General features: G+C 33.5%; 1 protein-coding gene across 2 annotated transcripts in view; it reads right to left on the minus strand.

Moving 5' to 3' along the window:
• Positions 1-247: 247 nt before the first annotated feature.
• SYCP1 (synaptonemal complex protein 1) overlaps positions 248-24,256 on the minus strand; it is a 158,200-nt gene continuing 134,191 nt past the window's right edge. For both annotated transcript variants that reach the window (XM_060287085.1, XM_060287078.1), the window contains 5 exons: positions 19,152-19,211; positions 15,286-15,465; positions 8,274-8,417; positions 493-582; positions 248-385 (listed from right to left, as the gene is read on the minus strand). In XM_060287085.1, the coding sequence (XP_060143068.1) occupies positions 248-385; positions 493-582; positions 8,274-8,417; positions 15,286-15,465; positions 19,152-19,211 (612 nt within the window). The remainder of the gene's footprint in view (positions 386-492; positions 583-8,273; positions 8,418-15,285; positions 15,466-19,151; positions 19,212-24,256) is intronic.

Here is a 24,256-nt window from a genome sequence, read left to right on the forward strand (position 1 = left end):
ATACAAGAAAAGGTAAAACCAAAATATAATCATCTAATTATCTGAATAGAATTACAAGTTTTTAAGTAACATGTGGTTATCTCCCATTTAGGCCAAAATATTAAAATAAAAAGAAACAAATTATTTATGAAAATATCAAAAAAGTCTCAATTTCAGAAAATGTTTGGCTCTGTAGAAAATAAGAATAAAAAAATTAACTATAAATTTGCTGTTATTTAGGCTCCTTAATCACACTGATTTTCTGAAATTAAACAAATAGCTTTCCTGCTTCCTTTAGTTTTTGTTTCCTATCCATTTTAGCAATTATAGCCCAAGGGTCCTCCTGCATTTTCCTCATAGCTCCGAGCTTCCGCGTACATCCAGTGGTTGTTAGAGATGAAGGAGTCTGAATAGGAAATAAATAAAATCATAATATGTTTAACTAAAAAAAAAAAAGAAAGAATTAAATCCAGCTTTTGAAATTTGCTTTCTGAAATAAAATTTGAAAACTACCTTTTTTGGTGTTCTGACACAAAATTGAGAAATTGGTGGATTCTTCTTCTTGTATAGTTTTTTCAATGTCTCTTCCTCTGAAACCATGCTCTTAAAGAGAAATATAAAAATATAATTTGGAGGCTGCCACCATTAATATTATATTATTAAATTTTTGTCTACATCCCACATATGAGAAGGAGATGGAAGAGTACAAGGAGGGAGAATAAAAGAGGAGAGAGGGGAAAGGAAAAGAAGAGGAAAAAAATGAAAAAGACTGAAGAAAGAAGACAATGACAAAATAAATCTTCAATCTGTCAAACAAGGACCTAGATTTTGATTCTATTAACTATATACCTAAAAGGTTATGTGGAATACAAGATGTGTATGAATATTTTTCTACTGATTTCTATTTCTATTTCAGAGTCTTCATACTATCACTTTCCCCACCCCTTCTCCCAACCTACTTATTTAAATACACTTAGGCCTTATAATAAGCATTCATAATCCTATAAAAATTATAAATGTTGTCAATTATCAATTTATGAATATTTTCCCAAATAATAATAGCTAACACTTATTCAGTATTTTCTTTATGTCAGGCACTACTTTAAGCACTTTGCATATTTTAATTAGTTTTAATCCTCACAACATTTTTATGACACACAAATACTATTATTATCCCCATTTTAAAGGTGAAGAACTGAGACACACAAATATTAAGTAACTTGCCCAAGACTATACAGCTAGTAAGAGGTGGAGCCAGGATTCAAATCCAGGTAGGCTGGCTCCAGAATCCATTTCCTTAATGAATATGCTACATAAATTTAGTCAGGTAAGCAATCAGTTCACATTATCTTTTCCTGCTCATTAAAGTCACACTTAACACAAATTTCAGAAGCTTCATGGATGAAAATATTCAGCCATTTTCATGAATTCTAAGATTTCAGCAGAATTCACTTAGTCACAAAGAGTTGACCTTTCAGATACACTCAAATCAGTATGCACCAACGGACCAACTTAGAAAAGATAAATTATCTTAAAAATCATATCGTAAACTATCATTAAAATTTTGCTTACTGTATGGTAACTGTATGTTCACTAATGGCTGCCTATATAAAAAGAATAAATTAACCTAATTTAAAACAACAAAAACTTGTCTGTCCTTATAACTCTGTTGCATTCATCTTTTATGTGCTTATTGGGCACTTGTATATCTCCTTTGGAGAAATGTCTGGTCAAGTCCTTTGCCCATTTTTCAACTGGCTTGTTTTTGTCATTGAGTTACGGGAGTTCCTTATGTATTCTGGATATTAATCTCTTGTCAGATATATGATTTGCAAATATTTTCTCCCAATCTTTAACCTTTTCACTTTCTTAATAGAGTCCTTTGATGCATTTAAGTCCTTAATTTTGATGAAGTCCAATTTACCTATTTTTTTCTCTTTTTTGCCTGTGCTTTGGTGTCATGATATCCATGAAGTCCTTGCCATTCAATGTCATGAAGATTTTCCCAATGTTCTTCTAAGAGTTTCATAGTTTTAGTCCTTACGATTAGGTCTTTGATTCATTCTGAGTCAGTTTTTGTATATGGTGTAAGGTAAGAGTCCAACTTCATTTTCTTGCATGTGGACATCCAGTTTTCCTAGTACCATTTGTTGAAAAAACTGTCCTTTCCCCACTGAATGATCTTGGCACTCTTGTCAAAACTCAACTGATTATATATGTGAAGATTTATTTCTGGGCTCTGTTTTTTATTACATCGGTATATATATTTGTCTTTATGCCGGTACTATACTATTTCAATTACTAGCTTTGTAATAAGTTTCAAAGTCAAGAACTGTGAGTCCTCCAATGTTGTCTTTCTTTTTCAAGATTGCTTTAGCTATCTGGGGCCCCTTGCAAATCTGTATAAATGTATCGAATTTTCCATTTCTGCCAAAAAAGCTGTTGGAAATTTAATAGGGAACATGTTAAATACGTACACTGTTTTTGGTAGTATTGACATCTTAACAATGTTAAGTCTTCCTATCCATGAACACAGAATTATTTTTCTTTATTTTTAAGTCTTTCAGCAATGTTTTGTAATTTTCAGTGTATGAGTATTTTACTTTCTTGGCTAGATTTGTTCTTAAGTATTTAATTCTTTTTAATGGTATAGTAAATAAAATTGTTTTCTTAATTTCCTTTTTGGATTATTCATTGTTGGAGTATAGAAACATAACTGATTTTCATATGTTGATCTTATACCTTTCAACAGTGCTGAATTTATCTATTAGGTCTAGAAGCTTTCTTGTTTAGGCTTTGTGATTTTCCATGTATAGATATGATCATGTCGCCTGCAAATTAGAGGCAGTTTTACCTCTTTTTTACATTTGCATGCCTTTTGTTTTTTGTATTTGTCTAATAGTTAAAAGCCATGGCTAGAACTTCCAGCACAATGCTGACTAACATTGGTGAAAGTGGGCATCCTTGTTTTATTCTTAATCTTAGGGGGAAAGCTTTCAGTCTTTCACCATTGAGTATGATGTTAGCTTTGGTTTTCATTCATACCCTTTATCATGTTGAGGAATTTTCCCTCTGTCCTAGCTTTATGAATTTTTATAATGTCAATTGAGACGATCATTTGCAATATTTTTTCCTTTGTTCTATTAATGTGGTGTATTATATTGATTTTCTTATATTGAACCACTCTGGTATTTCTTGGATAAGTCTCATTGGTCATGGTAAATGATCCATTTACTATGCTGCTGGATTTGATTTGCTAATATTTTGTTGAGGATTTTTGCATCTACGTTCAGAAAGAATAATGGTCTACAATTTTCCTTTCTTGTGATGTCTTCATCTGGCTTTGGTATCAAGGTAATGCTGGCCTTATTGAATGAGTTACAAAGTGTTCTCCCTTCAATTTTCTGGGAGACTTTGAGAAGGATTGGTGTTAAGTCTTTAAATATTTGGTAGAATCCATCGATAAAGCTATCTGGTCGAGGACTTTTCTTTGTTGGGAGTTTTGGATTACTAACTCAGCTCTGATAAGGTTTTCTGTTTCTTCTTGAGCAGATTTAGGTAATTTGTGTATTTCAAGTAGTTTTTCTATTTGTATATTTCTTCTAGGTTATCTAATTTGTTGGCATATAATTATTCACAGTATTATCTATCTCTAAAATGTTGGTAATAACATCTCCAATTATATTTCTGACTTTAGGTATTTGCTTTTGTCAGTCTAGCTAAAGGTTTGCCAATTTAATTGATCTTTTCAAAGAAACAAATTTTGGCTTCATTGATTTTCTGCTGTTTCCTTTTCTCTAATTTGTTTATCTCCACTCTAACCTTATTATTTGCTTCCTCTGTCAGCTTTGGGTTTAGTTTGATCTTCTTTTTCTAGTTCCTTAAGTTAGTTTATTGATTTCTTTCTTTTTCAATGTAGGAATTTACAGCTATTACATTTCCCTTAGAGCACTGTTTTTTCTGTCTTATGTAAGTTTTGGTGTATTGTGTTTTTCATTTTCATACATCTCTAAGTCAAATTTCCCTTGTGATTTCTTCTCTGATCCATTGGTTGGTTAGAAGTGTGTTAATTTCCACAAGTTTGTGAATTTTCTAATTTTCTTTCTCTTATTGATTTCTAACTTCATCTCTTTGCATTAGCTTTACTTCATATATTTTAAGGGTTTGTTATTAGATGTGTAAATGATTAAAACTCTCATAACTTCCCACTGTATTGAATCTTTTATTAATATATAATGTCCTTATTTGTTTCTTGTACTTTTTGATTTAAAGTCTATTTTGTCAGATATTAGTATAGCCATCCCACCTCCTTTTTGGTTACTATTTGCACATCTTTTTCCATCCTTTCACATTTAACCAATTTAAAGCTAACATGAGTCTCTTTTTGTTTACTAGAGTGTATAATCTGTTTACATTTAAGTAACTACTGATAAGGAGAGACTAACTTTTGCCTTTTTTGATATTCATTTTCTATATGCTTTATAGGTGTTTTGTTTGTTTGTTTTTGGTCACTCATTTCCTCCATTACTCTCTTCTTTTGTGTTTAGGTGACTTTTTTGGTAGTAAAATGTTTTGATTCCCTTCCCATTTTCTTTTGTGTGTATTCTATAGATCATTTTTGTGTTTACCATGGGGATTACATTTAATGACCAAACATTATAGTAACCTAATTTGAATTTATACCAACTTCACTTCAATAGCCTACACAAACTGCTCTTATACAGCTCCATTCTCCTTCTGTTACTGATGTCAAAAATTACATCTTTATATATTGTGTGCCCAACAACATAGATTAATTAAGCATTTGTCTTTTAAATTATGTAGAGGATAAAAAGTGAAGTTAGAAACCAAAATTACAATCATTTCAGCTTTTATAATTTCCAATGTATTTAACTTTATCAGAGATCTTTTCTTTGTCTAGCATACTTTCATTTCAACCTGAACAACTCCCTTCAGCATTTCTTGAAGAGAAGGTCTAGTGACAACTCCCTCAGCTTTTGTTTATCTGGGAATGTCTTAATTTCACTACATTTTTGAAGGACAGTTTTGCTAGATAGCAAATGCTTAGCTGACAATGTTTGTCTTTCAGCACTTTGAATATGTAAACCTACTGACTTCTGGTTCCAAGGTTTCTAATGAGAAATCAGCTGATAATCTTATTGAGGGTAACATATATGATGAGTTGATTCTCTCTTGCTGCTTTCAAGATTCTCTCTGTCTTTTGAATGAACTTATGTTTATCAGGTGGGGAGGATGGAGGGAAGGGATAGTTAGGGAGTTTCCTATTGACATGTACATACTGCTATACTTAAAAAGGATAACCAACAAGAACCTACTGTATAGCACAGGGGAACAAATATATTATGTATTAAAAAAAAGATTCTCTCTGTCTTTCAACAGTTTGATTATAATGTGTTTTGATGTGAGTCTATTTGAATCTATCCACTTAGAATTCATTGAGGCTCTTGGATTTGTAGATTCATTTACTTCATCAAAATCTGAAAAGTTTTCAGCCATTTCTTCAAACATTCTTTCTTCCCATTTCTCTCTTCTCTTTCTGGGACTCCCACAATTCATATATTGATTTTTTGATGGTGTCCCACAAGTTTCTGAGGCTCTGTTCACTTTTCTTCATTCCTTTTTTTCTGTGCTTATACTCAATAGTTTATTGTCCTATCTTCAAGTTTACCAATTCTTTCTTTTGCTTACTTATATCTGCTTTTGAATCCCTCTAATACACTTTTCATTTCAATTACTGTACTGTCAATTCCAAGATTTCTTCTTGGTTCCTTTTATAATTTCTATCTCTTTATTGCTATTCTCATTTTATTCATACATTTTTCTGTTTTTGTCTATGTCTTCCTTTAGCTCTTTGAACATCTTTAAGATGGTTGTTTTTAAAGTCTTTGTCTAGTAAGTCCAATATCTGAGCTTCCTCTGGACATTTTCTGTTGATTTGTTTTGTTCCTTTGATAGGCTATACTTTCCTTTTCTTCATATGCCTTGTGATTTTGTTGTTGTTGTTGTTGAAAACTAGCCACTTTAATCTTATAATTTGATACATCTGCAAATCAGATTCTTCCCCTTCCCCAGGGTTTACTGTTTATTTATTTAGATTTGTTTTGCTTTTTGTTTTACTATTAAAAGTGTCTCTGTGCATTGGATAAGCCTGTGGTGAAAATTTGAGATCTTCCTGGTTTTTTTTCTGAGCCTGTGTCTTTCCCTGGGCATGGCTTTCTAAATGCCCTGTAAATGTGATTGATTTTGAATGTTCTAATGCTTGAACATCTGGCTCTCCAAAGAGGGAAAAAAAGAGAGAGATAAAAGTGCAGTTTGTTCTTCTGGAAGACAAATCTTCTGGAAGACACTTCAGCCAGTGAGGTTCGAAACAATGGCAGCCAGACTCTGTACTCTGTACCTGTACCTCAGTGATCAGAATCAGCAGTCAGAACACTGAACCTTGATCTTCGGAGGACAAGGTCCTTATTGTTCACCCTGGTTCCAGCAAGACATGAGCATGGCCCTACCACATGGTTATAGGTTGAGTGATAGGTAGCCATTACCACTTTTAAGGCTGAAATTGACCAAAATTAACCATAACTTACCAGCCAAGTTTCCCTCTGGAAGTTGCAAGCATTCAAATAAATTACTTCAGACAGTTTCTACCAGTACCATTGTTGTCTAGGTGGAGAAATGGGTTCCTGGCACTTCCTACTCCACTATCTTCTCTAAGGTCATTCTAGACAATACATTTTTAAATCTTACTTTTTATAATAATTTGAATGTTCACCAAAATTTAAATGCAACAGCTAAGAAAATTACAAAAATAACTAACTTCAAGTGATAATTATAACAAATAAAGCCCACTATGAAATATCTTTAGACTAGTTTAAACTGTAAAAAATAAAATAAAAATAAATAAAATACTGTAGTATGTTTATTGTGTTACAAAGTTGTGATGCTCCTTTTAAAAATGAAATGAAATCATGAATCATTCTGAATCTCAGATAAGCTAAGAAACTAGCCTAAATTCACACTACTAGAAAAACAGTATGAATTCTAGTCCTGGAATATCTAATTCCATAGCTCATGCTCTTTCTAATAATTCTCATTACATTCTTTTAATATCTGGACTTCAGTTTGAACTGGCAGTTATTATGTACCATGACATACATAGGCTATGGAGCTAGACTGTTGGTGTTCAAATTTTGGCTCCATGCCTTACTAGTTATGTGACCTTAGGCAATGTAACAGTGTGACTCAGTTTCCTCATCTGTAAAATGAGAATAACAATCCTGTCTCTACTTCTAAAGCATGAGATTGTTTCAAGAAATAACTGAAGTAATCTGTGTAAAGTCTTTACAATAGTGCCTGGTTCACATTTTAATCATTAAAATGCTAATCATTATCTACAAAACAAAGAGATACTAGAGTAGGGATTTTCTATAAGTTAATTTCAATAATTACAATTTTAAGACTTCAGCTACTCATTATTCCAGAACAAATGAAAGTAGAGGATCCCAAAACAGTATAAAAGCTTGAAGGATCTCATAGCTATGAGTTGGAATAATGAAACAAATGACTTTAGCTGGAATTTTGTAATTAAGAATCTTTGGTAAATTGCTCCATTTCGTGTAATAAGGTTTATCTGATTTTAAATCAAATGAGTATAAGTTTAATTATTCTCAATAAATCATTATTATGCCTTAAGAAAATACTGATACGTGTTAATATACTCATAGTAGGGAGTAATTGATGATACAAACTGCTAGGGGAACTATCCTCCTTAAACATGTCATCTTTAACACATTAACCCATTAAGAATCATAGAAATGTAATAGTTTTCAACCAATACCTTGATATAAATTTCAACCAATAAGTGGTATAAAATAAAAGAACATGTATAATATGCAAAATCAAGAGGGGTCTTGAATAACAAATTTGGCTGCAGCAAGATTAAAGATATTCACCTAGCCTTTCTTTAAAAAAAAAAAAAGGAAAAGAAATAACACTCTTCTGGAAAACAAGAGGTTTAGTCCTCTCATATGACAACTATGTTATATCAAGTATTTCAAAATGTCATTGTTTTCTGAAGTTTATGGCGATTTTTTTAACCCTAATTTCTTTAAAATGCTGCAAAAGTAGAGGGTTCTGTGTTATAGTAGAGTTCTACTTTTTTTCAGTATTGCAATATAGATACTATGCATATATATTATACATATACATCAAGAAATAATATAGAAATATAATAATGTAAACAAATAATAAATGCTGATTATTTGTAATAAGTTTACCAAAAGATCAGTAGTTTCTGAACTATCTGAATTAATATCAAAATCGAAGACCATTTTTCTCTTTTTACTGCTTTCTTCAGTGGGTACATTCTTGTTTTCTCTTTGCTGAATTTTTAGTTTTGTTGGTGTCTTCACAGTATATGCCTATTCAAAAAGAAAAACAATACGTTATCCCATCAAATAAAACATATATTACTAATAAACGCAAGTTGAGGTTTTAGCAATCAATAATAACTCTCCATTATTATTGACATGTATATGAAGTAGAAATTTTGGATAAGAATTTAATTCAGAAGTTTTTGAAAAAAATCATGGGGGAGAGAGAAGGAGAAAGAGAGGGAGGGGCAGAGAAAGAGAGAGAAAAGAGGCACTCCAGCTTCATCAGTCAACAATCTTAAGAGAGACTTTAATTTTTCTAACAATGATTAAGACCCAAGACCTGAAATCTTTTCTCACTCCATAGAAATACTTACTGATTTATTTGACAAAAAGTTTGCTTATGTTTTGTTGACAAAGTAATTCCATTAGTCAATGTTTAGTATTCCATATTACCCTGTAATATGTAATATGTAAGTTTTATAATTTTTAAAAAGTATCTTTAAAAAGTAAGGGCACTGATATCAGCAAAAATGGCAGAATAAGGAGCTCCAAAAATATGCTCTTCCACAAAGCAACAAAAATGCTGGTAAAGGTGGTCAGAATCAGCTTGTTTAGAACTATGGAAATTAGCAAAAAGCTTGCAACAATCTGGAGAGTTTTTTGTTGTTGTTAATGGCTGAACTTCTGTAAGAAGAGCAAAATTAGCAGTATCTTAACTTTTCCTCATCTCATCCCCTGCTCTCTAGCTCTGTGGTACCCTTAAAAAGTAACAGCCCACATTCCTGGTCCAGCCTGGCAGCCACTGGACACAGCAAAACAGAACTGGGAGCTCTTTCAAAGTTTTATTCCCAAAAAGTTGTCATTATTTGACCTGCCTAGTGGTTCTCTGGATGATTTCATTTACAGGACTGTTGGTATTTGATCCAACTCAGAGCTCACTCAGTTAAAAAAAAAAAAAAAAACTTTCTCCTTGATGTGTGTAGGGTAGGGAATAATATTTGTCAAAAACAATTAAAGACAAGTATTTTAACTTTGCAGCTCCCTGAGGCAATGATTAACAGCTGGGTGAATGACAGACTAACCAAAAACCTTAAAAGGACAGCTAGGAAATAAGATGTCCATAAGGGGCTTTGAAAAACTCTGAAATATTCCTGGAAGTACAGAAAGCCATGCTCACAGACAGGGCTGTAAGCACAGGAAAGACATGAGAAGGCCCTAAGCTCTTACCTGTGGCTCATCTTGAAGGTCTGCAAAAGCAGAAACTGAAGGCTAAGGCAGAGTTTTCTACTGTCTGACTGAGTGTTGAAAGCATGCCTTAACACTAACTTAATAGTCCTTTGGCAAAGACTGTGAAATTTATTGATCCAGGTATTTAAGGAAATCTCTATTAAAACATTAGCTGAACATTAAGCTAACCAGTAGAGACTTTAGTGGCACTCAAAGAATACAAACTTTACAGAATTAATTTAGAAAAGTCACTAAACAAACAATAAAAACTATGACAAGCAGAAACAACAAACCTTGAGGAGAAGGGAGAATCTGATTTCCAGATTTGTCACTTACATTATTTTTAATGTTCAGATTTCAAGAGAAAATTATAAGCTGTGCAAATAAGAAATAATGGCCCATACATGTGTGAGGAAGCAATCAACAGAAACTATCCCTAAGGAAACCTAGTTACTGGACTTCCTAGACAAAGACTTTAAACCAACTATTTTAAACATGTTCAAAGTGAACATATTATAGTAATCTTATAGTCTTATTATAGTAAGAGATAAGAAAAACCATGTCCAAAGAACTAAAGGAAAGTATAAAGACAACGTCAAACCAAATGGAACATCAATAGATGGATAGAAATTATTTTTAAAAGCACCAAATAGAAATTCTGGAGTTGAAAAGTACAATAACTGAAATGAAAAATCACTAAAGAGGCTCAACCTCAGATTTGAGCAGGTAGAGGAAAGAATCCATGAACCTGAAGATAGTTCAACTGATATTATCCAATCTGAGTAACAGAAAGAAGAAAAAAGAAAAATGAAAAGAGCCTCAGAGACTTGTGGGGCACCATCAACCATACCAACATACACATAATGGGAATGAGAGTGGAGGGAATTCCCTGGTGGTCCAATGGTTAGGACTCTGTGCTTCCAGTGCAAGTGGCCTGGGTTCAATCCCTGGTTGGGGAACTAACATCCTGCAAGCCACATGGCACAGCCCCCCAAAAAATAAATATAAAAATAAAAAAAGAATGAGAGCAGAGAAAGGGCAGAAATAATATTTGAAAAAATGACTGAAAACCTCCCAAATTTGATGTAAACATTAATCTATACATCCAAGAGGCTCAACAAGCTCCAAGGAAGATAAAATCAAAGAGATCCACACCTAGACACATCATAACCAAAATGTCAAAAAACAAAGAGAAACTTGAAAGTAGCAAGAGACACGGGACTCACCATATACAAGGTATCTTCAATAATATTAATGGCTGGTTTCTCATGAGAAACCAGGGAGTCCATAAAAGATTGACATATCCAAATGCTAAAAGGAACCATTACCAAATAATTCTATATCCAGCAAAACTGTCCTTCAAAAATGAAGGAGAAATTAAGATATTCCTAGATAAACAAAAATTGAGAGAATTTGTCACAAGCAGACCTTCCCCACAAGAAATACTAAAGGCAGTCCTTCAGGCTGAAATGAAAGAACACAAGACTCAAATTCATATGAAGAAATAAAGAGCACCAGAAAAGGACACTGCATAGGTAATCATAAAAGATAGTATAAATATATTTTTGTTTGTAACTCTGTTTTTCCTATCTGATTTTAGACACAGATATATAAAGCAATAATACTGTATCGATGGGCTTAAAATGTATAAATATGTGACTTATGTGACAATGATAGCACAAAAGAGAAAGAGGGAACAAAGATATATTGGGGCAAAGTTTTTATATACCATTGAAATTACACTGACATTAATTCAAACTAAATTTAAGTTAAGGTGTTAACTGTACTTTTCAGCTAATCACTAAGAAAATTTATTCCGAAAGTATAGTAAAAACCAAAAGGATTAAAGTGTTATACTAGGTAATACCTATTTATCACAAAATAAGACAGTAATGGAAAGGTACAGGAATAAAAAGACATAAGACATATAGAAAACAAAGAACAAAATGGTGGACCTAAGTTCTACATTATTAGTAATTACATTAAATGTAAGTCGATTAAACATTCCAATCAAAATGCAGAGATTGTTCGAATGAATGATGGAAAAAATCATGATCCAACTATATGATGTCCACAAAAGACACAATTTAGATTCCATAACATGAATAGGTTGGCAGTAAAAGGGTGATAAAAGATATACCATGCAAATAGTAAACAAAAAGAGCTAATATCAGATAAAATATACTTAAAAAAAAAGATTAGTAGTGACAAAAGGAACATTTTATAAAGGTAAAAGAATCAATCCATCAAGAAAAGATAATTGGTATGAAGTATACATGCAGCTAACAATATAGCCCCCAACACATGAACCAAAAATTGGGAAAATTAGATTATTCAACAGTAATAGTAGGAGACTTCCATACCCCCACTTTCAATAATGAAAAGAACAACCAGACATAAGATCAGCAAGGAAATATAATACTTGAACAACACTATAAACCAGCTAGATGGATACTTAACAGAATCACAAATTTGGAAATACAATGCATTCCTAAATAACCAATGGGTCAAAAAATAAATCACAAGGGAAATTAGAAAGTACTTTGAGATAATGAAAAGGAAAATACAACAGACTTATGGGATACAGTGAAATCAGTGCTTAGAGAGAATTTTATAGCTATAAATGTCTACATTAAAAATTATGATGAAGACATGACAATTAAATACAGTATGGTACCCTGAGTTGGATCCTGGAAGAGAAAGAGGACATTAACGGAAAAACTGTGAAATCCAAATCAAGTCTGAAGTCTAGTTAATAGTAATGTACCAATGAATGATTCTTAGTTTTGACAAATGTACATGGTAATGTAAGATGTTAACAATGGTGAAAACTGTGTGAGGAATATAAAGGGATTCTCTGTATTATGTTTGTAACTTTTCCATAGATCTAAAATTAATTGCAAAATAGAACTTCATTTGAAATAAAAAGGTCACCACACCACCAGAATAGCCAAAATAAAAAGATGAAAAATACCATGTGGTGACAAGGATGCGCAGCAATCAGAACTCTAATTCACTGGTAGCCAGAATGTACAATAATTTGGTACAATAAATTGGTACAATAATTTTTTTAAAAACATGATTGGCAGTGTGATACAATAAGAAATATATATATATATTTGGTCTTTGTCCTTGGTTCCTGACACAACTTCTAAAACCCTTGTAATTTCCTGAGTGACAGGGTTGACAGGAGGCATCTTTTGGTATAATATTTGGTCTTTGTCCCCAGTGATGTTGATAGGAGAGTTTTTTGTTATTCATAATGAGCTCCTTTCAACTTACCTGAGTTTATGCTAATGAAATAACTGGTGGTAGGGGGTGCTTCAGGATGATAGCTTCAGGATGGTGGCTGGTTGCCAGGAAGACCAAGGCATGATTAGAAGTTTGGAACCTTTCACCCCACCCCCTGAACTCCTAGGAGGGGAGATGGGTTAAAGACTGAGTTAATCACCAATGGCCGATGATTTAACAAATCATGCCATGTAATGAAACCTCCATAAAACCCCTAAACAATGAGGTTCAGAGAGCTTCCAGGTTGGTAGACACATGGAGGTGTTGGGAGGGTAGCACTCCTGGAGAGGCATGGAAGCTTCTGTGCCCCTTTCCCCATACCTTGTGCCCTATGCATTTTTTCTATTTGGCTGTTCCCAAATTGTGTCCTTTATAAAAACTGTTAATAGCAAGTAAAGTAATTTCCTGAGTTCTGTGAGTCATTCTAGCAAATTATTAAACCTGAGAAGGGGGTTGTGGGAACCGTCAATTTATAGCCAGTTGGTCAGTAGTACAAGTGGCAAGCCAGGACGGTGTCTGAAATGGAAGCCTTGTGGGACTGAGCCCTTAACTTGTGGGGTCTACATTAACTACATTAACTACAGTGTCAGAAGTGAATCAAATTGCAGGACGCCTAGTTGATGTCTGGAGAACTGGAGAATTGGCTGGCGTGGGAAAAGATACACACACATTTTGTATCAGAGTAAAAACAGCTCAGGCTGTATCTGTTAACATGGAATGTATTATGCATAACCCTGTAACCCAGCAATTTCACTTCTATGGACATACCCAACCAAGATGTGTACATGTCAAGCAATACATTTTTATAGCAATGCTATTCATAAAAGTCCACTCTGGAAGCTAACCAAATGTCCATTAACATTACAAGGGATAAATAAGCTGTGGTACAGTCACACCATGAAATACCAAATAAAAATAAAGCAACTTCAAGCAACAATGTGGATGAATCTCATAAACATAATGTTAAGTGGAAAATGTCAAAACAAAAAGAATATGATTCTAATTACAGAAAATGCAAAAACAGGTACATCTAATACTAGAATTTGGGACAGCAGTTGGACTTGGAGGAAGGGCTAGTGACTGGAAGGGGAAACAATCAACTATTCTGAAGTGATAGTAATAGTCTCTTTTAATCTGAGTGCTAGTAGTAAGGTTAAGTTTGGTTTGTAAAGATTCATCAAGTTGTATAATTATGATCTGTGCATTTTCTTGCATATATTTCAATAAAAATCTTTTTTAAGTAAGGTCATTCTTCAACAGAGATCATTTCATATTTTGAATAACAGAATAGTAAATACAACAAAATAATTTTATATAAAAGGCTTGCTAAAAAAGAAACTATTCTTTTTTTAAAAATACGATAAAAATAAAATAAAAACAATATATCTTTTTTTAAAAAGCCTCGCTAAGCTATGTACTTTACTAATTTTCATAAATTCCACGAGGTGCATAATATTGTATATATAACAGGATATGAGTGTAACTCTTTCTTTTGCTCTGGAATTGTCAACTAAAGCACAAAGCTGGGGGAAAGTGCCAGTAACACATACTCTAAAGAAAGCTACCTATAATTAAGGCCAGCTCCTTCTCTAAGGCTTATTAAAAGGTGGTAGAACAGGCCCAACAATCACCAAATACCTCTCTTATTCCCAGTTATTTTAAGGAAACTGGGAGGTTAAAGCACAAAACTTCCACTTAGGGGGTAAAGACAGGTTGAAATACTCTGCCCCGCGACTCCCAAGACAAGTGAGGATATAACTTTAAAAAGCAGCCTCATAAGAAGGGGATACTGGCATCTCATTCCCTAAGTGGATATAAACCTAAGCAGAAAATTTGTTTATCTGTCTTTGTGTCTCCCTGAGCAAAGTAAAAAGAAATTAGAGAGAGACAGATGGCAGAGAGCAGGAAAGGGGGAGTCAGAAGTAGAGCATTATGCACCACCATTTAGCATTGAAAGGTTGAATGAATTCCCCATGGATTAAGTGGACATGTCGAAGATAGCTAGCAATGAGCCATCTTGTTAGTGGCACCTGCTCCACAGGGCTGACTGCTAAGTAAAAGACTCCAGCAGCAAGATGATGAGGAGTAAACAGCAAAGGGAGGTAACTGAGGTCATACTGGAAAATGCAAGTCAAAACCAGATTTTGTACATCAGGGTCCTATGCACTGGTGAATACCAGAAAGTGATAAAATTTGCCCAAGATGTCATTAAGTTGTGAACAGTGATAGATTAAAAAAAATGAAACCATTTCGTGCTGGTATAACAAATAATTGAAACTTTAAAGAAAATGGTTTCATGTCTATGTGTGTGATACCAGATATATGGTATGTGATAACAGAGACTTCTTTTTTATTAAAAAAAATTACTACTTTCTTAGAAATTTTAGCAACAAACCTTTGGTAATGGTGTAGATAAAGTATTTTTGGCAGATGTCCACAGACAGTCTCTTTTATCTTTTGATTTGCCGTGATCAGCTGATGGGAAGTTTCCAGATTTATTTTGTGAAGGAGCTGCTTTAGAATCAAGTTTCCAACAACTAGTTTCAGGTGTTTCCAATAAAGATGTCCGTGTTTTCTATATTGAACAACAAAAATGAATAAAGTCATCATTAAATGTCATTTTAATTAAAGTACAACAACTAGAAGAAATATCACTGAAATAAACTAGAATTTACCCCCAAATTTAGTATTGATTAGATAACTTTGAATAAATTTCACTTATCTTCTTTGTCACTTTATTTTGCCATTTAAGATGAAAGTGGTATCTGCCCCCTTTGTCTTCACAGAGCTGCTATGAAAACAAGTAAGACATCTCAACTCCCTATTTGACCAAAAGTTGAGAATTCTCCAGAGAAAAATCTCTATTCCTGGTGGCAAAAAAATCTTAATCTGAGGTTCATTCCAACAGCCTAACAGCCAAAGGGCATTCTCTTTTATGCTTTCATATTTTCTCTATCAACTATAAAAATATCAGCTTTTCCTATCCACCAGCTTCATTCCCCTCCAAAAAAAAAGAAATAGAGAAGAAAAATTATGAAAGTAAAGAACTAGAGAAATTTTCAGGAAAATTTTCAGGGCAAGATAAAGGTAGCTGATTAGAAGGCACAAACTACTATGTATAAAATAAATAAGCTACAAGGATATATTGTACAGCACAGAGAATATACCCAATATTTTATAATAACTATAAATGGAGTATAACCTTTAAAATTTGTGAATCTCTATGTTGTATACCTGAAACTTATATAATACTGTAAGGAAACTATACCTCAATTAAAAAATAAAATATAAATTTTTAAAAAGGAGCTAAATGAGGTAATTTGAAGGTTTCTTGCCCATTTCTAGTGATCTCACTTCATTATCCTTTTTCCAATAGGTATGAATTTTGGCAGCATTTTTTCCACAGAGTTGCATTTCTATATCTTTTTCCATAAATATTTCTATATCATAGCTGATAACACAATTTTGATGAAAGCAAATTTTCTTCCGCTCTCTGGACTCATCAGGAGTCATCCTCAAAATCTCCAAAATGTAACTGCTTTCACGGACAAATTTTTCTTACCCAAAAGGACTGAGAATAGCAACTACACCACCCTGTGGTCATATCTTGGAATCTAACATTTCCCTAGTAGCCTAAAAGAAAATGCACCAGCATTCTAGACTACTGAAATAACCCTCTTTGTAATACATCATGAAAATGTATATACTTTCCTACAAGTTACATTCTTTTCTGAATATTACATTTCCAATGATGAATATATACAGAACATTCATGATTTTCTCTGTTGTTCTTTTTAAACAAACATTTATTCGGTATTTCCTATGTGCCAAGCACTATTTTATTTTATTATTTTTTTAATACATCTTTATTGGAGTATAAAGTATACCAGCTTTACAATGGTGTATTAGTTTCTGCTTTATAACAAAGTGAATCAGTTATACATATACATATGTTCCCATATCTCTTCCCTCTTGCATCTCCCTCCCTCCCACCCTCCCTATCCCACCCCTCCAGGCGGTCACAAAGCACCGAGCTGATCTTCCTGCCAAGCACTATTTTAAATGCTTCACAAAGCATTAAATGAGATAATAATCTCATTTAATCTTCATAACAACTTTAGGAAAAAGGTACTATTATTATCCCTAGGTGATAAAACTGAAGCATGAAGAAATTACATTCCCAACCTCAGAAATGTTTGATAAACCTAATGATTATTATATATAAGGCTTGTGATACTTCAATATTGTTGGAATAAAGCATAGCACATAAAAGTCTATTTAAATCTTTTCATTTCATCATTTTCTCATTATTTGCAATATATATATATCTAGACACCCAGATAAAATATAGGGAATTATCTAATCTACTTGATAACATACATAAATAATAGACATATGTTACTGGAATTATACATGAATCAAAACAACTCTATAAGAATATGTGATATATACTTTCATAATATGAACACATTCTATATTTAGAAATAAATATTGGAGTTTAACCAATTTATCATCTTCATCAGACACTTCGCTTAGACTATATCTAATCCTCCTGGCTAATTTTAATATAACAATAATTTCTCCAAATATAATGTTTTCAAATATCTATCACAGTGTCCGGACATATGAAGCACCTAATATTCACTCACAGCTGCAATATTTCTTTCTTTCTTCTCTTTGAACCCAAATGTAACAAAATTATATCACTGTCTATACAAAAAAACTGAACATTGTTGTTTGGTATAGACAAACAACATACTCTTATGTTAAACAAACATATACAAACAATATACAAACAAACAAGACAAACAATATACTCTGTTACTTTCAGTTTATAGTTAAAGCAACTTCTGTGGGGACTTAGGAGACTACATCACTGTGTATAAGGAATATTTAATCATTTTAACTAAAATTTGCAATAAAACTCTTCTGTAATAATTCTATATTACCAACTGGATTAGAAGCTGAATATAACCTCCCTTTCTCATACCTGATGCTCCCTTCTATGTACAGGGAACATTCTTAACTTCTCTCTGCTTTCTTAGAGAAACAGCAATGACTTAATGGGATTGTTGAATATGAAAGGAGTAACAGGGGACATATAGTTCAGCCCCTTCCTTACTCCTCCTCTTGGGTACCAGAAGAAGCACACATTCTACTCTATGCCATACATTTTACAAGAGCAGGCCATTCAAGTAGGTACACTTGTCCCAGTCTAGCTCTACCTGTGATAGAGTAGATAAACTTGTTTAATTTAGGATTTCAGGATTAAGAAATCCTGTTGCCTTCAAATATAAGCCACACTGTCCAATGTTATTTGTCAATAATAAAGATATTATGTTGATTTTCACTGCCTTTCTCAGTTGGCTTAGACTTAAGAGAGCAAGATGTCATTTATTTAGCCCTCTCAAACCTCAAAATTAAACACAATCTAAACATGAGCTTTAGAATTTTTAATTGAAATATTTTCCCCCAATGTTGGAAATTTCTCAAGAAACACAGAAGTACCTAACTAATTTAATGCTATAATAAAAACTATAAAAGAATAAAATCTCTAAATTTCCAAATGACAAATGCTTTGAAATTTTTTAGCTAATGCTTTTGAATTAATAAATAGAAAGAAACAATTTTGGAAATGAAGTTGTGTGATATATATATATATTTAATTTTTATTGGGGTATAGTTGATTTACAATGTTGTATTAGTTTCAGGGGTACAGCAAAGTGAATCTGTTATACATATACATATATCCAGTCTTTTTTAGATTCTTTTCCCATATCGGCCATTACAGAGTATTGAATAGAGTTCCCTGTGCTATATACCATAGGTCCTTATTAGTTATGTATTTTTATATAGCAGTGGGTATATGTCAATCCCAATCTTCCAATTTATCCCTCCCTCACCCTTTACCCCCTAGTAACCATAAGTTTATTTTCTACATCTGTAACTCTATTTCTGTTTTGTAGATAAGTTCATTTGTAGATTCCACATATAAGCAATATCATATGATATTTGTCTTTCTCTGTCTGACTTAACTTCACTTAGAATGATAATCTCTAGGCCCATCCATGTTCCAACAAATGGCATTATTTTGTTCTTTTTAATGGCTGAGTAATATTCCATTGTATATATGTACCACATCTTCTGTGTGATATATTTTTGATGTTATTTTCCCATTTATGAACAAAAAAATTTACTAAGTAGATGTTAGAAAGTGAAATGGTTATAAAGAAATCTATGAGAGTTATATAAAACTCTTACCTTGTCTTTTTTTTCTTTGAGAGTAACTGTGTTTTCTTTTGCCTCTCTTTTGAGGTTTGCCTATTAAAAATGAGTATCAAGTACATACAATGTAGTCATTACTATTATAAAAAATTACTGTTCCTATTATCAAATCTTTCCTAAGAAGTATTAACAAAGAATACTGCCTTCTAAATCTTATAAAATAATGAAAAGAAAAAAGAAAAACAAATTAGTTCCTTTCTACAAAGGTATGTTATTTGATTTTGATTATCTTTTTAAAAAATTCTGATCTGTCAGTAGTTATCTGTGGACTCATTAAGTCCTTTAAAACACTGAATCTCAGCTTTCTCATTTGTAAAATGAAGTGGATGGATCAGCTTATAAAGTAAGGGTATATACAAGTAACTAACTGTAAAGAGCTGCAAAGAGATCCAAAATATTGTGAGCCTTTAGAGGCAGAATTCCCTTTTTCTCTGTGTATGGAGAAAAGCAATTCAGTTGGACACTGAATAATCAATTTTCAACTTGAGATAAACAGGTATGAGAGAGAAAAAGAAAGTACAAAAAGAGTACAAAATACTTACAAAATAATACATCATTTCTCTAGTACTCCAGGAAACAATACATTTTGCTGGAGATTAGGGCATGTGTATTCAGTGGGAAAAAAAGAAAAATTAACCCTGGCCTAGAGAAAAGAATATGTGCAATGCCTTTAATATGACAATCATCTGGCAAACAGAATGGTTACAGCTCCAAGGAGCCTTAAAGGTCTCAGAGAAGAAAAAGTTTCAATAAGCACAACTTTAGGCAAACTCGCCTTGCCTGCCCATGATGCCTATGCCAATACCTGCACTCACTGAATGTCTGTGTACACCATAGTATCTCTCCTAAAGTGCTGCTCCTAACCAGAGAACACACTTCACCATGAAAGAAGCTGGCAATAAGCTGATGTAACAGTAGTCACTGCTCTTATTATGTATCCTATCAACTACCAATAGTTGATCTTCAGTTATCACAATTGGGGTCTACTCTATGGGGATGAAATGCTGTCTTCTAGGATAAAGTATACCCTCTAAACTGGCTAAATTACACTGCTTCTCAGAATACATATCTTGGCTTCTAGAGGATGGAAGGGAGAAAGCACCTCCCAAAACTGCACTTTCTCTACAACTCTGACTTTTGCTACTCCGGAGATCTTAGTACAGTCTGTTCTAATATAACATGGGTTTCCAAGGTGTGAATTAGCTCATATACAAAGGTGTATCTTTGCTAGTGTCTAATTAATCATGAGTTCCCTAAGACCAAAGTGATGGGCAGTCCACTAAGGTACATATTTAATCTGAGTAACTAAAAAATGCGTGTAATATGGTCTGGCAAAGAGAGGATTGACTTGAGGCACAGGAGTAGAATATGATAGCCCTGTGCCCAAATTTCAGACCTGAATAAATTTACAAACCTAGAACCCTCTAAATTAAACAAAAGCTTGGTACTATTGTGGAAGGATTTTGCAATAATATCACAAATTCATACTGAATCCTTCCTACTACCATGTGCACTGAGAGAAATACTAAGACTTATGGGTAATTGGACATTGACTATTAGCTAACACCAATTCTTGTAACCCATAATGTTATTATTTTTTCACTAGTTTGAGCGCAGGTGTACTGGGGTCAAGTGATAAATAGCACTTAATCCAAGTCCACCTCATGGTGAGCCCATGGAACCATAAACCTATCCTGTGGTCATTTCTTTAGATCCTGAATATACAGCTGAACAGATAAACTCAATAAGTGGCAAAATCCCCATATTGGTTCTGACTACAGAGTGAGAGATTTTTATATTTGGAAGGACCAATTGGAAGACTTTAGAACTCTCCTTCCATATCAAGAATGTAAACAAATATACAAAATATCACATCTCACTAGGCAGAGATTAAGGCACCATCAAGAGATGAAAGATATAGGAAAGGTGATTTAGTACAGTCTCACAAAGCCAACCTATTTTAAGTGGAAGCTAACACTGTCATTCGGCAACAATTTCTTCATACCAACTGGTATGTAAAATAGGTCAAAATCGGGATTGGCATATTGACTAGGATCAAAATTGAAAACTAAAAAAAAGTTTCATACAAAACATGAGCTCAACTTAAATAATGGAATTGTGATTACAGAACAGAATATGTGTTTTTATTAATCCTGATAATGTAAAATAATTAAACATAAAAATTGTATATGCAAAAGAATAGGCAGTAGGAGAAAGTGTTAGATATACTGTTTAAAAATATAAAGGTAATGAGTAAAATAATTTAAAAAACTATATACACGTCCCAAATCAACCAAAAATACACACACATAAAATTTAGAGAAAAAGACAATAAAATAAATATTAATATGCAATGTAAAATAAAATGGCAAAAGCATGATTAAAATATATATCATATTGATAAGGGTTAATATCCAGAATATGTAAGGAACTCACACAACTCAACCAAAAAAAACCAAATATTTTTTAAATGGGCAAAGGACATGAATAGACGATTCTCCAAAGAGGATATACAAATGGCCAACAAGCGTATGAAAAGATGCCCAACATCACTAATTATAAGAGAAATGCAAATCAAAACTACAATGAGCTATCACTCACACTCCTTAGGAGGATGACCACTATCAAAATAATAGATAATAAGTGTTGGCAAGGATGCAGAGAAATCGGAACCCTTGCACACTATTGGCAGAAATGTAAAATGGTACAGTTGCTACAGAAGACTGTATGGTGGTTCCTCAAAAATTAATAATAGAATTACCATATGATCCAGGAATCCCACTTTTGGGTATATATCCAAAAGAATTCACAGCAGGATCTCCAAGAGACATTTGCACACCCATGTTCATTAATTACAACATTAATCACAATAGCCAAGAGGTGGAAGCAACCTAAATGTCCATCACAGATGAATGGATATTCATCCATGTGGTATATACATGCAATGGAATATCAGACTGCCTTAAAAAAAAAAAAGGAAATTCTGTCACATGCTACAAATGGATGAACCCTGAAGACATTATGCTATTGAAATAATCCAGTTACAGAAAGACAAATACTGCATGGTTCTACTCATATGAAGTATCAAAGGTAGTTAAAATCATAGAAACAGAAAAAAGGTGGTTGGAAGGGGAATTAGTGTTTAATGGATTTAGACTTCCAGTTTTGCAAGATTAAAAAGTTCTAGAGATCTATTGTACAACAATATGTATATGCTTAAAACTATTAAACTGTATACACTTAAAAAGTGTTAAGATGGATGGTAAATTTAATGATACATATTTTTACCATGATTAAAAAAAGTAAAACTATAACCATTCTATCTTATGAATATCAATATGAAGGTACTAAGTAAAAATATTAGCAAACAGAATCCAGCATCACATTAAAAATACTTCATGACCAAATGGAGTTCATTCCAGAAATGCAAGAATAATTTAAAAATATGAATCGTATCAATAAATACTATTGGAAAAAATAAGCTACTAAAGAAAAAGAGACTCTCAGATTACAGACTCCACCAGGGTTAATAAGAAATGGACAAAAACATATAAGACAAACAAGTCCAAAAAGAAAGTTAGGATCACAACATAAATATCAGGCAAAGCTGGCTTCAAAGCAAAAAGGACAAAGATGAAAGATACAGTTTCCAAGGAGCAATTAATTAGTATAAACTTTTACACAATGAATAGTATTCATCAAAACATGTAAAGCAAAACTGGTCGAGAACTCACAAAGAAGAGAAATATAACAGTAATAAACCCTTAACTCCTTCTTTCAGCTCATGATTGATCAAACAGAAAAAATACATAACAAAGTTAAAGTAGATGTCAAAAAAAAAACTGATACAGTAGATCAAACTGTTTGGTAAAGGTGGAAGAGTGAAGGCAGATTATAAAATCTTCCTCTCCCTACACTAACAAAAAAGTATAAAGGGAGGGAGGAAAAGTAAGTAGTCAAGAACCGGCAAAAATGAATTCAACGACAGAAACATACCATACCAGGTCATAGTCTCTGATTCTAGTGAAGGTTCAGCATGAAAGATACAGAGTACAGCTGTGCTGATTTGACTCAATGTGTCTCCTAACCTAATCACTACTTACATGGTATTGGTGAAACTGAACACATATAATAATGAGAAGAATTGTCACTAATATACCTGAATTTGTAAGAAGAAATCTGAGGGGATAAGCAGGCAGTCCAAGAAAAAGAAGCCTAGGAAATGCATGAAAAATGACTAAATCTTTTTTTTTTTTTTTTTTTTTTTTTTGCGGTACACGGGCCTCTCACTGTTGTGGCCTCTCCCGTTGCGGAGCACAGGCTCCGGACGCGCAGGCTCAGTGGCCATGGCTCACGGGCCCAGCCACTCCGCGGCATGTGGGATCCTCCCGGACCGGGGCACGAACCCGTGCCCACTGCATCGGCAGGCGGACTCTCAACCACTGCGCCACCAGGGAAGCCCCAAAAATGACTAAATCTTATCATTTTGGTCTCTCTAGTCTGGACAAAAAAGCATAACAACCATACCCGTATAGAATTAATTATCCTTGCCAATAAATAGAACATATTAGAAATAAAGTCAAAAGACAAAATGTAAAAAAGAAGAAAAGATTCCCCTGAAGGAGCAGAAAACATAAAAAATATGACATTCACTGAAAAGCCACGTGAATTTTGTCCTTATCTCTGGGTCCACCTCTCATCACCTTGTAAGTGAGGTATACCAAATCATGATATTCTTATCTTTTCCCTCATAAAATTTGGTGCATGAGGAAATACAGCTTGGAAGAGAGATTGGAAAAATGGCAAAAATGAATAACCATAGCTTATCCTGTTGGATAGACACATGGGCTCCAGGGCTTCAGCTTGAGTTGGTTAAAAGATGTGAAGCCTGGGCTTCCCTGTGGCGCAGTGGTTGAGAGTCCACCTGCCGATGCAGGGGACACAGGTTCATGCCCCAGTACGGGAAGATCCCACATGCCGCGGAGCGGCTGAGCCCGTGAGCCATGGCCGCTGAGCCTGCACGTCCGGAGCCTGTGCTCTGCAATGGGAGAGGCCACAACAGTGAGAGGCCCGTGTACCGC

This window comes from Globicephala melas, chromosome 1, assembly GCF_963455315.2.
Source record: "Globicephala melas chromosome 1, mGloMel1.2, whole genome shotgun sequence".
Lineage (NCBI taxonomy): Eukaryota > Metazoa > Chordata > Mammalia > Artiodactyla > Delphinidae > Globicephala > Globicephala melas.